Below are 13959 nucleotides of genomic sequence, written 5' to 3'. Positions count from 1 at the left end.
CGAAACTTTTATCTTTACTAATGTCTTTATATTAGCGAAACGATTTTTGTTTATTGCTTAAGTATAAATGAATGTTGTACTTGGTGTAGTTAAGGTGATTTATAAATTATTAAAATTTTTTATTTAAAATAAGTGTGATTTTGTCAGCGTATTATGTCCAAACAAGAGCTTTAAATATTATAATTTTTTTTTGCTTCAATTTTTTATTTTTAAAGAAACTTTTCTCTTTTTTATATATAGTTTTCAAAACTTTTTTATTACCCCTATTTGTGAATCTAAAGAACACCATTATATTATTTTGAGTCTTTAGATCAATTTTGCTCAACAGTGTTAACTTAATTAAATTTTTTTGAAAAAATGTTTAATTTACTATAGATCCTAGCTCTAATCTGTTCTAGTACATATTATTTGAACATAATTGTCAAAACACAACATTTCTATCAATTTTTACAAAAAGTATTAGAATTCCAACCAAGAAAAACTTATAATTAAGAAAAATTGCCATTAAGTATATACAGGCGCTATAATAATTTAAAATTTTCTTTACTACACCGAGTATATAGTTTTTTTGATTTATATTATATAAAATATATAAGTATGCATTTTTATAATAAATGTAAATAAAAAATTATTTTGTTTTTATAAACAACGACTTTCTTAGACAACAAATGTCTCTTTAATGAACTTTATCAGGCCTTCTCGTAAAAGGCATGCTATGACACGTCTTAAATGACCACGCACATAAAACTCTTTGGAAGTTTTGACAATTAGCGCTTTTAAAAAAAACGCTAAAGAAATGCAAACTTAAGTTAAAATCAATAATCAATGCAAACTTAAATAAAATCAATAATCCATAAACTTAAAAGAGAACAGAATTAAAAAAAAAAAATACTAAATTGACAAAAATTAAATTAAAAAAATTTTTTTTTTAAAGAATAACAAAATAAATAACAGATAAACCAGAAAAAATTAAAACATTTATTATTTAATGTAAACTTAATTGTAAGCGAAAGTTAAAAAAGTTTATCACAGCTCTATCAATCTTTATCATTCCATCCCATGAATAAATTGGCTAATACAAGGGTGGATCCATAATGAGGGAAAGGGTCGTGAGTCTGCCCCTTCCCCTCTGTCCTCCTCAGATTTTTTATTTTTATTTTTAGAAATTGATGTTTAAAATGTTAGTGACTTAGGCTGTTTAAAAGTGCCATGAATTATAATAAAATTTTGTGGTGCAAATTTTAAACTTTATTAAAAGTTAAATGCTATAACACGTCTTAAATGACCACGCACATAAAACTCTTTGGAAGTTTTGACAATTAGCGCTTTTAAAAAAAACGCTAAAGAAATGCAAACTTAAGTTAAAATCAATAATCAATGCAAACTTAAATAAAATCAATAATCCATAAACTTAAAAGAGAACAGAATTAAAAAAAAAAAATTAAACTAAATTGACAAAAATTAAATTAAAAAAATTTTTTTTTTAAAGAATAACAAAATAAATAACAGATAAACCAGAAAAAATTAAAACATTTATTATTTAATGTAAACTTAATTGTAAGCGAAAGTTAAAAAAGTTTATCACAGCTCTATCAATCTTTATCATTCCATCCCATGAATAAATTGGCTAATACAAGGGTGGATCCATAATGAGGGAAAGGGTCGTGAGTCTGCCCCTTCCCCTCTGTCCTCCTCAGATTTTTTATTTTTATTTTTAGAAATTGATGTTTAAAATGTTAGTGACTTAGGCTGTTTAAAAGTGCCATGAATTATAATAAAATTTTGTGGTGCAAATTTTAAACTTTATTAAAAAGTTAAAATGATACGGGTGCGACAAGCGTGCGCGCATTTGTTAAAAGACAGAAAGAAAAACAAAAAACACGATTCTTAAATTTTGCTTATGCAAACGTTGGCATTTGATTGAGATTTTTCAAAATGAACACATTTACTTCAGCAATTTTTTTTCAAAATAATTTTGCGATTGATAGTTTTTTATTTATTATAAAAAACACATTTAAAATAAAAAAGCAAATAATTTAGGAGACTTTTTAAAAAAAGGTCCAAAACATAATTACTTTTTTTAAAAGCGTTACTTTTAAGTAAAATAACTATAATAAAGTGATTATGTTTTAGCATGGTTTTTACATGCGCTCACAAAAGCATCCAAAATTTTACTTAAAACGACTGCTTTTGCAAAAACTTCAAAACAAACCGTGCTTAAACATTTCGATGGTTATCTTTTATTGAAGAAAGCGATTATAATGATTTTTAAGCAAATGAAATTTTTTTGAAAAACAAAAATTGAATAAATTTACCAAGCATCTTTGGTGTATTTAATAACTTATTAACTAGAATAAAAATTATTTGAAAATAAAACTCCCTTATTTGACATAAATCTCTTAAATTTATTGACATTCACCAATAAATTAAGATACGCAAGTCAACATTCATTATAAAAATAAAAAAAACAATATATCACGCCCTGGGATAGTTATATATCCCAGGGCGTGACATATCTATTATTAGATTATTGTAATGCATTTTTTTTAAATAAATAATTTTTTATTAGAAATTGTATTTCCATGATAAAACAGTTTGTAATTTTTTTTTGATAGCTTCTGTACTCAATTTTTGTAGCAGTGTAATTGAAATTATGGAATCAATTAAATTAAAAATCGCATTCACATTTGCTTTGTTTTTTTTTAGCGCATTTTTTAAAAGCGCTAATTGTCAAAACTTGCAAAGAGTCGTGGCCAAGTTGTCAAAAAAAAGTTTAATATGTGTGGTCATATAAGGCGTGCGACCGCACACCTTTTACGCGAAGGCCTGCTTTATATAAAGTTAGTATTATTGAAATGCATTTTAATGAAGTATCAAAACAATGCCAATGATTTTTTATATAAAGTAATAATGAATATTACATATATTTTCTTTTATTTATATAATTATTTTTTCAATGATAAATGATAAATTACTTATATATATATATAAATATCAACCCTGGGAATTAGGAAAAATGAGGTCGGCAATAATTTGCCGACTTCAATCGTTTTTAGGTCGGCATTAGGTTGATAAAAGCTATTCGATACAAAGGTCTAATATAAAGGTCTAACCATAAAACATAGAAATGAGGTCAGCAATTTTTTGTCGACCTTAAGCACTTTCAGATCGGCAGTTAGGTTGACATTGAAGAATGGCGACCCTAATTCCGAGGGTTAATTAATTCCTAAAGTTGAGATCTTTAAAAGAGTTTAGTTATAAATATTTTAGAATAAAACTTCTTTTTATGGATTTAACTTTATTTGTTAAAAATATATTTATTTTTACAATATTTCGAGGGAATATTGATACCCTCATTATCAAGTATAATAAAAAACCTTTTTTAATATACTTGATTACAAGTTTTTTCATATGGGGCATTCCACGTCAAGTGGAATGACCTTTTGGTCAAATTGGACATCACCAACTCGGATTTTGAGGAGAATAGGCTCACATGTTAGGCATATGGACAGATAAAAAAACATGTAAATTTTTTTGACTTCAATTATTTCCTGAGATATAACCTTTCAAAGTTATGACCTTTTCACTTGGCCTTGGTTATTTAAAATGTCTTAACTTTCTTGCTATTATACTTAGGAAATTGATTTTAGTGGCAAACAGAAGCTCTTGCACAGACAAACAACTTTGTGATCATTCAAATCAATGGTAAATATTATCTGGAGGATCTCTGAAGAAGAAAAATTGACCTAGACCATGTGGGTGAAGGAAGTTTTTGGTTTTTTTCTGGATTGTTCTTCAGCACATGACCTATCCACCAATGTTCATCATACTCAACAACCATGTTACCAGTAATTGAACTGAAGTTGAGCTGGCTAACATTCTTTGACGTAATTTTTTCAATTCTAGGCACAGAACTGAAACTATAATCTTGTACTTGAAGTTCTTTCATGGATAATGGTTTAAAACAAAGTTTTTGGGCACTAGGAATTGTTTTAGCATTAGAAAATCTTTCCTTCAATATTGTGGATTTGATTTGCCAATTATTCGCAGTGAGGTATTCAAAGGAAATTCCATGGATATTTTCTTTAACAATATATATAATTGATAAATGGTCATTATTTGGTCATGGTATGGATGTTGTAAGCTTGCTTTTGCCACTTCACGTTTAACAGTTCCTCCAACTCCATCACATGGGCCCTTACCATGACTTGTGGCAAAGAAATGCCATTCGGCTGGAATACTAAAGTCCCTTTTGTGATAGCACAGATTTATTGAATTCTTGCAGTTTTTGTATTGTGCTGCACAGCCATCACTAAAATATGTTATTTTTAATACATCAAATTTCACTTTTAAAAAAATAATTAGTTTATGCTGAAAAAGATGAACTTTAATTGTGTCATGAGTATTACATTCCAAAAGCAGCACATAACTTCCATGACATAAATTTCCTTCATATTTATAATAAAAAATAAAAGGATGTAAAGTTGCTTTACTATTTGTGCAGTGATATCCCTGTGCTGCATCTTGTATGATAAATACATAATTTTCTGAAAAATCACCAATAACCAGAAATTCTCCATCCGATAAATTGTTTTTCTTCTAGTCCTAATATTTTACCTGCTCTTAAGCAATAAGATCATGTCTAGTAAGTGTTTTCAAGTTTCCTAAAAGTCTTTCAATAAATTCATCAGTGGACTGTATAAAGGTTTGAAGCTGGGATCTATTTGTTGTAGTCCACTATTTATACTCAATTTCTTCAACTCCTTTAATTTCAAAGCATTGCAACAGCCATTCTTTTAGAATAGCAACTCCATGGCAATTTTTACACTCACCTAGAGGACATGCTGGCAAGAAAAAATTGCATTTGATTTTAGCTAAAGCTAAAATCCAGTAGCTACATGTTTGTAGTTCTTAATAGGGGTTTCTAGTTCATCTTCTAGTTGTAAAAACTGCAAACTTTGAAAACCCGATTCTAATATTTGGATACTTTTTTATAAATTATTGATAAACTTCCTTCAAATTACTTAAAGCTAGTCTTTTCTGAATATGTTTTCTTTCCCTATTTTCCATAACAGATAGAAAATCTTTTTTTCCAGGCATTATATGGCTAACAGTCTCAGAATAATAAAATTCTTTTACCATATCTTTCACATGTACAGATAGTGATTTCCCTTTTTTTGGGATAGGGGTTGATAAAACACCTTTGGTTGTTAAAACTTCTTTAGCTTGAGATACAAGTTGATGTGAACAATTAAATTCTCTTATCACTTTTCAATTACTCTATTGAGCAACAAATATTGTCAATGAAAATCATAATCTTTTCTTACTTTGTGTTGATTTATACTTATCACTCTTACTTTGTGTTGATTTATACTTATCCTGGAGCACTTTAACAATGTCATCAGTACACGCGTTGGAAACTTTTTTTTTAGTTACTTCGTATTCATCATTCTCTGAAGTATCAATGGCAATAGCATCTGATTTAAGTGATAAAAGGTCTAACTTCCTTTTTACAAGTTTTTAAGCTTTTTCTTTTTCTCCGGGATATAACTTTTAAGAGTTTGTAACTTTTTTTTTTTTTTTTTTAACATCTTTGCTTCCAACAAGGCTGCAAGCAGCCACTAAATAAAGTTGGAAGTTACCGGAAGAGAAAAGATGAAGATTGTAGAGCAAGATAACGATTGACAGACGACTAAAAGGATTTTATATAATAAAATATTTTATAGTATTTTGAGTAATAATAATTATTTTGAGTAATAATAAGTAACCCAGTACAATCTGCTTCATGTCCGGCTGCCTTGAGGGATACGCCTTTTTGGGCAAAGGTTAGGAGATGCTAACACCTACATTACATTGTTTCCAGTTTAGGATGTTGAATGCTGGATATTCTTGACTCAATGCATGGGTTTTGCTTGTGTCTCTGTTTTTATGACTAGGCAACTCATTCTATTATCTCCTAATGAGGGTACAGCTCTAAAACTCAGTTGTATGGTTCTGAGGCTGGCTGGTATCAGGTTTCCCGAACTCTGTGGTAGCTCTCAGAGATTGATCAGAGGCTGATTCCATCAACAGCTGAAAAATATCAAAGTATCAACAGTGCCATGTTGTGCATGGATGGTGTCCCTGTTTGTACTTTTGGTGTGAATTGCGGAGGCCACATTTGGAGCCCTTTGTTACGGCTTAGGGTTTATTAGTAGTAATGTGGCAATTGCTTGGGCTATTAAACGGTGTTCTGAGTACTATCTATGCTTTGAGTCAAGTTCTTCAACAAATTTAAAAATGAATAAAGAGTTTGTAACTTGCGTTTATCCAAGGGTGACTCACCCAATAATGACAAGGGTTTATTAAAAATTGAAATTTTTTCTTCCTGGCACTGATAATTTCCATCTCCTTTGTCACTACAAATATCTTGAGATCTGGAACTGCCTTGAGAATCTGACTCTGTATTACAATTTGCAGAATTTTCATAATCACATAATCTTATTTCGGAAGGTAAGTTTTAAGGGATACATAGCTACCTGCCAAGTAGTTACTACCCTTAAGGTTTTATATTGTTTTTTCTCATGGTGTTGGAAAGGGTCATAACATTAGTGTTGTCTCTTCTTTAACTCCTTTACTTGCGCTTGAAATGCCATTTTTAATCTTAATTTAATTTGAAAGTTGGTAAAAACTTCTTCCTAAGTTGTCTTTTGACAACTAATTCAGTGGAAATGAATTGATTATTTTAATTTAAATATATATAGCTTTAAGCCTCATATAGTTTAATACTGACTTGTATATATAGTACTAGTAATTAAATAACAACCTAGAAAATAAAAGGAAAAAAGTAAATAATTAATAATATATATCTACAATAGCCTATTTACAGAAAATGACCTCAAAATACTTCATTTGTGAGGCCGATAAATATTAAGTTTTTAGAACCTACTTATACTTTAATATTAATCCCAAAGGTGTTTATGGAAATGTCAAAAAGATTTTTTTATGGGATATCCACAATGGAAAAATCAGGGTTAAAGGTCAAATAACTAAATGACCAATAACTTATTTTCTATTAAACGTATCACTTTTTTGTATAGACACAAAGTTGTTCATATGTGCAAGAGCTTCTGTTTGCCATCAAAATCAACTTCCTAAGTATAATAGCAAGAAAGTTATGACATTTTAAATAACCAAGGCCAAGTGAAAAGGTCATAACTTTGAAAGGTTATATCTCAGGAAATAATTGACCTAAGTCAAAAAAATTTACATGCTTATTTATCTGTCCATATGCCCCACATGTGAGCCAATTCTCATCAAAATCCGAGTCGGTGATGTCCAATTTGACCAAAAGGTCATTCCACTTGACGTGGAATGTCCCATATACTTGATAACAAGGGGCCCATATACTTGATATTAACATTCCCTCAAAATGTCGTAAAAGTAAATATATTTTGAGCAAGTTAAATCCATGAAAAAATTTTATCTGGTCATGTAACTGATCATGCTTATAATATTTTTTCCTACAATTTGACCATGATGGTTTTGATGTTTTAACAGTTTAAATGCCATAAAAAAAATTGTTACATTATGGATAACTTTTAATCGTTGATCTTTTCTTAAGTTTTTATTTTATGCGAAGGCTTTAAATAAAATGAAAAAGTAATTATAGTGGTTGTTTAAAATAAACGTATTTTGTGTAAATTAACAAATGTTATACTTAAATTTTTTTTTATAGGCATGTTTTACGATAAATTTAATTATAATAATTTGTTTGAAACTATTTTTTCATGTCGTTCTAAAAATCTTTTGAAAGATAATTTTTTAAGTTACTTTAAACTATGAATAAGTTGAATTAAATCTTCCGTTGCAATAGAATGATTTAGTTGCTTTATTTATTTTGTTTCTATTTTTACCAAGAATTGTTTAAAACTTTTCTTGTTTTTAACTTGACTAACTAATCAGGACATAAAATGATTAAAAATTACCATTACTATTTTTTATCTATAACTTTTCGGAAAAAATAAATGTTTATACAATTTAAAAATAGTATTTTTTTAGTAATTTAAATAAAATTTGTTCATTCGTTAAACAATCATTGAAAATAATTTGTAAAAGCGTTTTGCATAACTTTAATAAAACTTTTCAAAAGATAAATTTTTAAGTAATTTATTTAAACCCAATTAAAAATATAACAATAAGTAATTTTCGCTTTTTTTTGAGTTGTCTGAGTTTTATTTTAGTGCCAATATGTTTTAGTGCTGTATTGTTTTCTTTTTTCATTATTATTCTTTTAAATTTTCATCCCAGTTTAAGTTGAGCTAGCGTTTCTTTTTTCAGCGCGTTTCTAAAATGTTTAAAAATCATTTAAACATCTGTTTTCTTTTTTGTAAGGGATTGTTTTCTTTTTTTCAGCGCATTTCTAAAATGTTTAAAAATCATTTAAACATCTAAACAGTCGGGGTCAAGTTGTCAAAAAATAAAAAATATATATATATAAATTATATATATATATAAAAATTATATATATATATATATATATATATATATATATATATATATATATATATATATATACATATATATATATATATGTATATATATATATATATATATATATATATATATATATATATATATATATATATATATATATATATATATATATATATATATATATATTCAAAACTCTAGAAGTTGATGGGCTAGTGCCAACATTTTTTCTGTTAGGTTTTTATTATTAAATTTGACATTAACTCAAGTCATGGGTTCATTTCAATCATAGATAGATAATTTTAGTGCAGCGATGTTAGAAAATGGGGCTAACTTGTAGTTAAAAAGCTTTGCTCTTAAACAATAGTCCCTGAAGTTTTGTGGATTTCTTTGAATAACATATTAATAATGATATGGATTTTTTCCGTTAACTTGAGGGTAATATAATTCATGGGCAGTAATTACGTTTGAGGGTAATATAATTCATGGGCGGTAATTACGTTGAATATGATGTTTAATAAATTTTAAAATGTTGTGCAGAATGCCTAATATAATATTATTAGATTATTATTTAGATAAGATCAGCTTAGTGGCTTATCCATCATCAGTGGGTGTAAATGAATCAGTAATGCTATCATGCTGGGAAGAGACGTCACAGCACCCATCATTTCATATTTATGCAATTAAGTGGTATAAAGATAATAAAACACTTATATATGACAACAGTGTGCAAGTCATTGGCAAAAATAAACTGCTATTAGCAAATACAAGACTTAATGATCAAGGTTATTACCAATGTAGTATTCAAGTTACACAGTACAGTCATGAAACGAAAAGTGTTGAGATGTTTCTCAATATTACAGATAGTAAGTGCAGCTGTAATTTTTTTTTTTTAGATCTTATTAAAAGTTAAATAATTGTATTACAAATTAATTTATTAAAAACTAATAAAATTAAAAAAAGTTAATTGTGAGCTTTGGGAAATCAAGTATGAAATTAAGTTTAAAAAAAGTATACATATTAAGCATACTAATTTTCCTCTTACTTAACTTAAAATTTTTTAAAATTTTTGTTTGTGGTTCCATGCTAATGTGGTTTAGATGCTAATGTGGTTTCCATAATGCCACTAGAGTATATTGTAGTATCATCAAATAGAGCTACTTTAAGGGTAATATTGTTGGGAAGATAAGGGGTAACTAGAAATAAAGAATAGTGTTGTCTAAAAATACAACATTAATGCTCATATTAGAAGTGTTTTATAAGTTTTCATTCAAGAAAACATTCCGAGATGAAAAAGCCTCATTGAAAAGACCAGCATGCCAGACTGTATTAAAAGTCTTTAATATGTCAAGAGTCATCTTCCTAGCCTTACTGCAAGCCATGCTCCTTACCTTACCTACATCTAATGCAAAAATGAACCTTTTTGTTATTACAGTTGTAAAAAACCTTCCTGTTGTTACAGTACCAAGTCAGCAGTAGAACTATATGATCAAACTTTGTATTAACCTTTTGACTGCACAATAAAATTAAAAGATGTTTTAAAAAATTAATCCTAAAATTTTAAAAAAAAATTTCAATTAAAATAAAAAAATAATAAAAAAATATGCACTATTCAGTATTGCCATTTGTAAATTACTGAAACAAAAAATTTTCATTTTAAAGGTCAAAGTTTTGATGATCGCTTTAAAAGCCAATTCATTGCTTTTAAAGCGATCCCTTGTCACTTTAACGGAAAAGCCATGATTGTTAAGCAGTTAATAGGTTAATGTTAGTAACTAAGTCGTTTGATTTGAGGTAAAACATTACGATTTTATTAACTAAAAACTAATCATAGTATGAAGACTGATTTAAGGATAGGTAGATAAGTTAAATGGTTTTGAAAAATAGGAGCCTTAAATGTGGTTTTTTACTAAGCAAGAAAATAAGAATCCATCAAGCGCAAATAGTAATAAACTAAGAGCTGACAGGAATATTGTTCAAACTAAGAGGTGACATGAATGTTGTTCAATCTATGAGGTGACAAGAATGTTGTTCAAACTAAGAGGTGACAGGAGTATTGTTCAAACTAAGAGGTGACAGGAATGTTGTTCAAACTAAGAGGTGACAGGAATGTTGTTCAAGCTAAGAGGTGACAAGAATGTTGTTTAAACTAAGAGGCGACAAGAATGTTGTTCAAACTAAGAGGTGACAAGAATGTTGTTCAAACTAAGAGGTGACAGGAATGTTGTTCAAACTAGGTTACTGCTCTTCTGTTATAGTAAACAGAAGAGCATTAAGAGGATTTTGACAAATAATATTTGCAGAAGTTGTGATCTAAAAAAAACTTACAACTTATATAGGGACAAATTACAGCATAAATTATAAATTACAAGAAATCAATATTAAAATAATGACTAATAAAATAAAATAAATGCATAATAGAGCAATTTAATGCTTTCTTTGGAGTTCATCTTGGCTGTGTAATTGTTAATATTGTTTAACATTAATTTCATATTAAATATGTAAAACAGCACTATTCCCTAAAATTCTATACTATTTTATAAAATAGTTTTATTAGGCATTTAAAAATTTAAAAATAATTGAAAAGTAGTTTATATATAAATAATAAATATAAACTGAAGTTTAAATATAATCAGAATATAAACTGAAGTTTAAATAACATCAGAATATAAACTGAAATATAAACAGAATATAAACTTTAAACTTTAAATATTACTTTATCTACTTTAACTGCTAAAAATTCATAAAGACCAAAATATATGCAAAACTATGCATATTTTTACTTTCAGTGAGCATGCTTAAACTTACCTCTATATTCAACTTTTTAAAAATTTTTTTGGTTTGGCATCCATGATGCAACATAATATGTTAATATGAAATAATTGTTTGATAATTAATGAGGTTGTATATTATATATTAATAAAAACTATAATAATCTTATTAACAAGATCAATTCTTATTATATTTAGGTTTTGAAGAGTTTACTACTATTGTTTATAAAAGTGCTGATCAAACTGTGAAATGGAATTCAATGTTTACAATTGAATGCTTGGCCAGACATGCAAGTCTAATGCATATTGTTAAAGAGGTGAATGGCAAGTTACAAGTCTTGGTTACAGCTAAAGGAAATTTTGCCAATTACACAATAAAAGTATTTGATAAACCAAATGTTGGCTCTTATCTCTGTGAAGCCATTGGTCAGCATATATCAAGAGAATATGTTAGACTTGATATTGGAGGTTAAAATTTAGTTAATAATATGTCTGTTAATTTTTACTTTTTTTTGTTTTTGTCTTTTTTATTTTACATCTAAATTTGTTTTGATATATTTTTTTCAAATTTATTTTACCATAATAATTTCTTACATATTTATATATTTTCATTTATCTTTTTACAAATTTAAGTTTTTAAGGAAATACAAAAATGTTTAATAAAAAGTACAATCCTAACCCTGACTATAAATACCCCTACTTTGCTCACTGTATTTACACTGGGCACCATCAGTATTTAACTGTTTTTAGAAAAATGAATTGCTTCAGACACTACCATAAAACAATAATGTTCAAAATTGGAGAGTTGCTAGTCTTGAGTTGTTTTTTTTAGTGTTATTTTAATTTTAATTTTTCACATGTAGTTTATTATAAAATTTAAACTAAGATGTGGTACCTTTTATTAATAATACCACCTACCTTTATTAAAAATAAAGACATTTTTAGTAGGTATTGATGGGAGGTTTTTTCAATACACAATGAAACTTAAAGTTATTATTTTTAATTTGAATTATGTTTGTGATATGTTTACATTCTTTAAGAAAGTAGTTGTAACAAAAATTTATATGATTAGACCAACTTATATAAATCAAACAATCATTTTAAAAAGATATGGCTATAAATGTTTTATTTTACTTTGGCTTTAGATAGACAGTTAAAAATAGTACATATATTATTTTTTTTTGAGTAAAAATAATGAATTAAAATTTAAGAATTTTCATCTTATTAAATTAAAAACTTGAACATTTTAAAGAATAATACTCTTCTATTTGGATCTATGTTTACTTGTTACTACATTTGATCATAGTCAATAGAATATAACTATAGCCTGGAAGTCTATTGTTATTTCTTATTGTTAGGCTGCGCATGTTGAAATAAATAGTTTTTTAATCACATGACCAAAGAGTGTGCAAAACATTTATATCAGGGCATCAAGTAATGAGTTTTTAACACAGGATTGTGCAGATTTATTGATAGATATTCAGGATGAAGGTCTTTTAGATGAAGAATTTATTATTGAAAATATTGTAGATGTTGCAGAGGTAAGAGTATTTACACAAGAAATATATTTAATTAAAAAATATGCTTTGTAACTAATACATGACTATAGATTTCTTTTCTCATAGGACTCAACACCAGGCAGTTTTAAGTGCGACGACTGTGGGAAAATTTGTAAATCAAAAGGCGGACTTACCCGTCACCAAACCTGTAAACATTTACAACTAAAAGATATCTTTGATACAAGTAGAAATACAATAAATAGCACAATACTAAGTGATTTAGTTCTGGAGTCAGAAAAAAATCTATCTGATGATAAATGTTACAACCTAAATCGATGAGAATGTTGCTAGTGTTATAACTTCATACTAATGGAAGCGCTTTATGCAGATCTAAAAAAGGTTTATGAGTGTAGGAAATTATTATTCCAGCTTTAACAATAAAATAGTAATCTAAGCAGATGTTTACTTTCCTGAATTAGTAAAACCCAATAGTACCCTTTTAGCAACACAACTGGCTGACAAGGTGCTTGCATACTTCAAAAGAATGCCCGACAATGAAGCAAACAAATAAAAAGTATAACAAATAATGAAATTGGTGCCTTGCAATATCTAGCTGGGTATGTTGTCAAAAAGTTTATAAAAATATTGAAAAACAGCCTAAGTTATAAATCCGATGAAAATCAAAATATAATAAAAATATTAAATAACACTATTACCAATAATTCTGCAGATCAGGAATTGATTGAGGCATAAAGTCGTGGCTACCTTACAACTGTTAATAATGAATGGCTGCAAATATTTGTGAAAGTTGAAATTCTATTTCGAAATGAAATAAATATTAAAGATTTGCAAGAAGTTAACATTAACAGAATGACTGTGGAACTGCTGAAATATACAGAAGTAGTGAGCTTTTATAACTCTATCTTGACAGGGTGTGGAGTTGATATTAATAATGATGTTTGTAAAAACCTTTTAGAAAACGTGATTAAACTTTACTTTCAAGTGCGAGTATTTTCTTTGGCTAAAGACACTACCACCAAACATAAACTAAAATTTAAACAAAAAATAGTAAGGGTGGACTTTGTAAAAAGCTTAAAAAACAATTCAAAAAGTAACAAGGATGATGTAAAACTGTATATGTGTTTAGTTTTATTAATAAAATTATATATCTTAAAGTATTGTTAAATATTTTCATGTTCCCAGATTCTCTTGTTTTT

The 13959-nt window shown here is 27.5% G+C and overlaps 1 protein-coding gene across 1 annotated transcript in view; it reads left to right on the top strand.

Moving 5' to 3' along the window:
- Positions 1 to 13959, top strand: part of LOC101236532 (uncharacterized) — a 69992-nt gene that overhangs the window by 13635 nt on the left and 42398 nt on the right. The window contains exons 4-5 of the mRNA XM_065800417.1: positions 9048 to 9338; positions 11442 to 11711. Coding sequence (XP_065656489.1) covers positions 9048 to 9338; positions 11442 to 11711 — 561 coding nt within the window. The remainder of the gene's footprint in view (positions 1 to 9047; positions 9339 to 11441; positions 11712 to 13959) is intronic.

Source organism: Hydra vulgaris, chromosome 06, assembly GCF_038396675.1.
Source record: "Hydra vulgaris chromosome 06, alternate assembly HydraT2T_AEP".
In the NCBI taxonomy this organism is placed as follows: Eukaryota; Metazoa; Cnidaria; class Hydrozoa; order Anthoathecata; family Hydridae; genus Hydra; species Hydra vulgaris.
The sequence above is the reverse complement of the archived record's forward strand: the minus strand, read 5'-3'. Positions and strand labels throughout refer to the sequence as shown.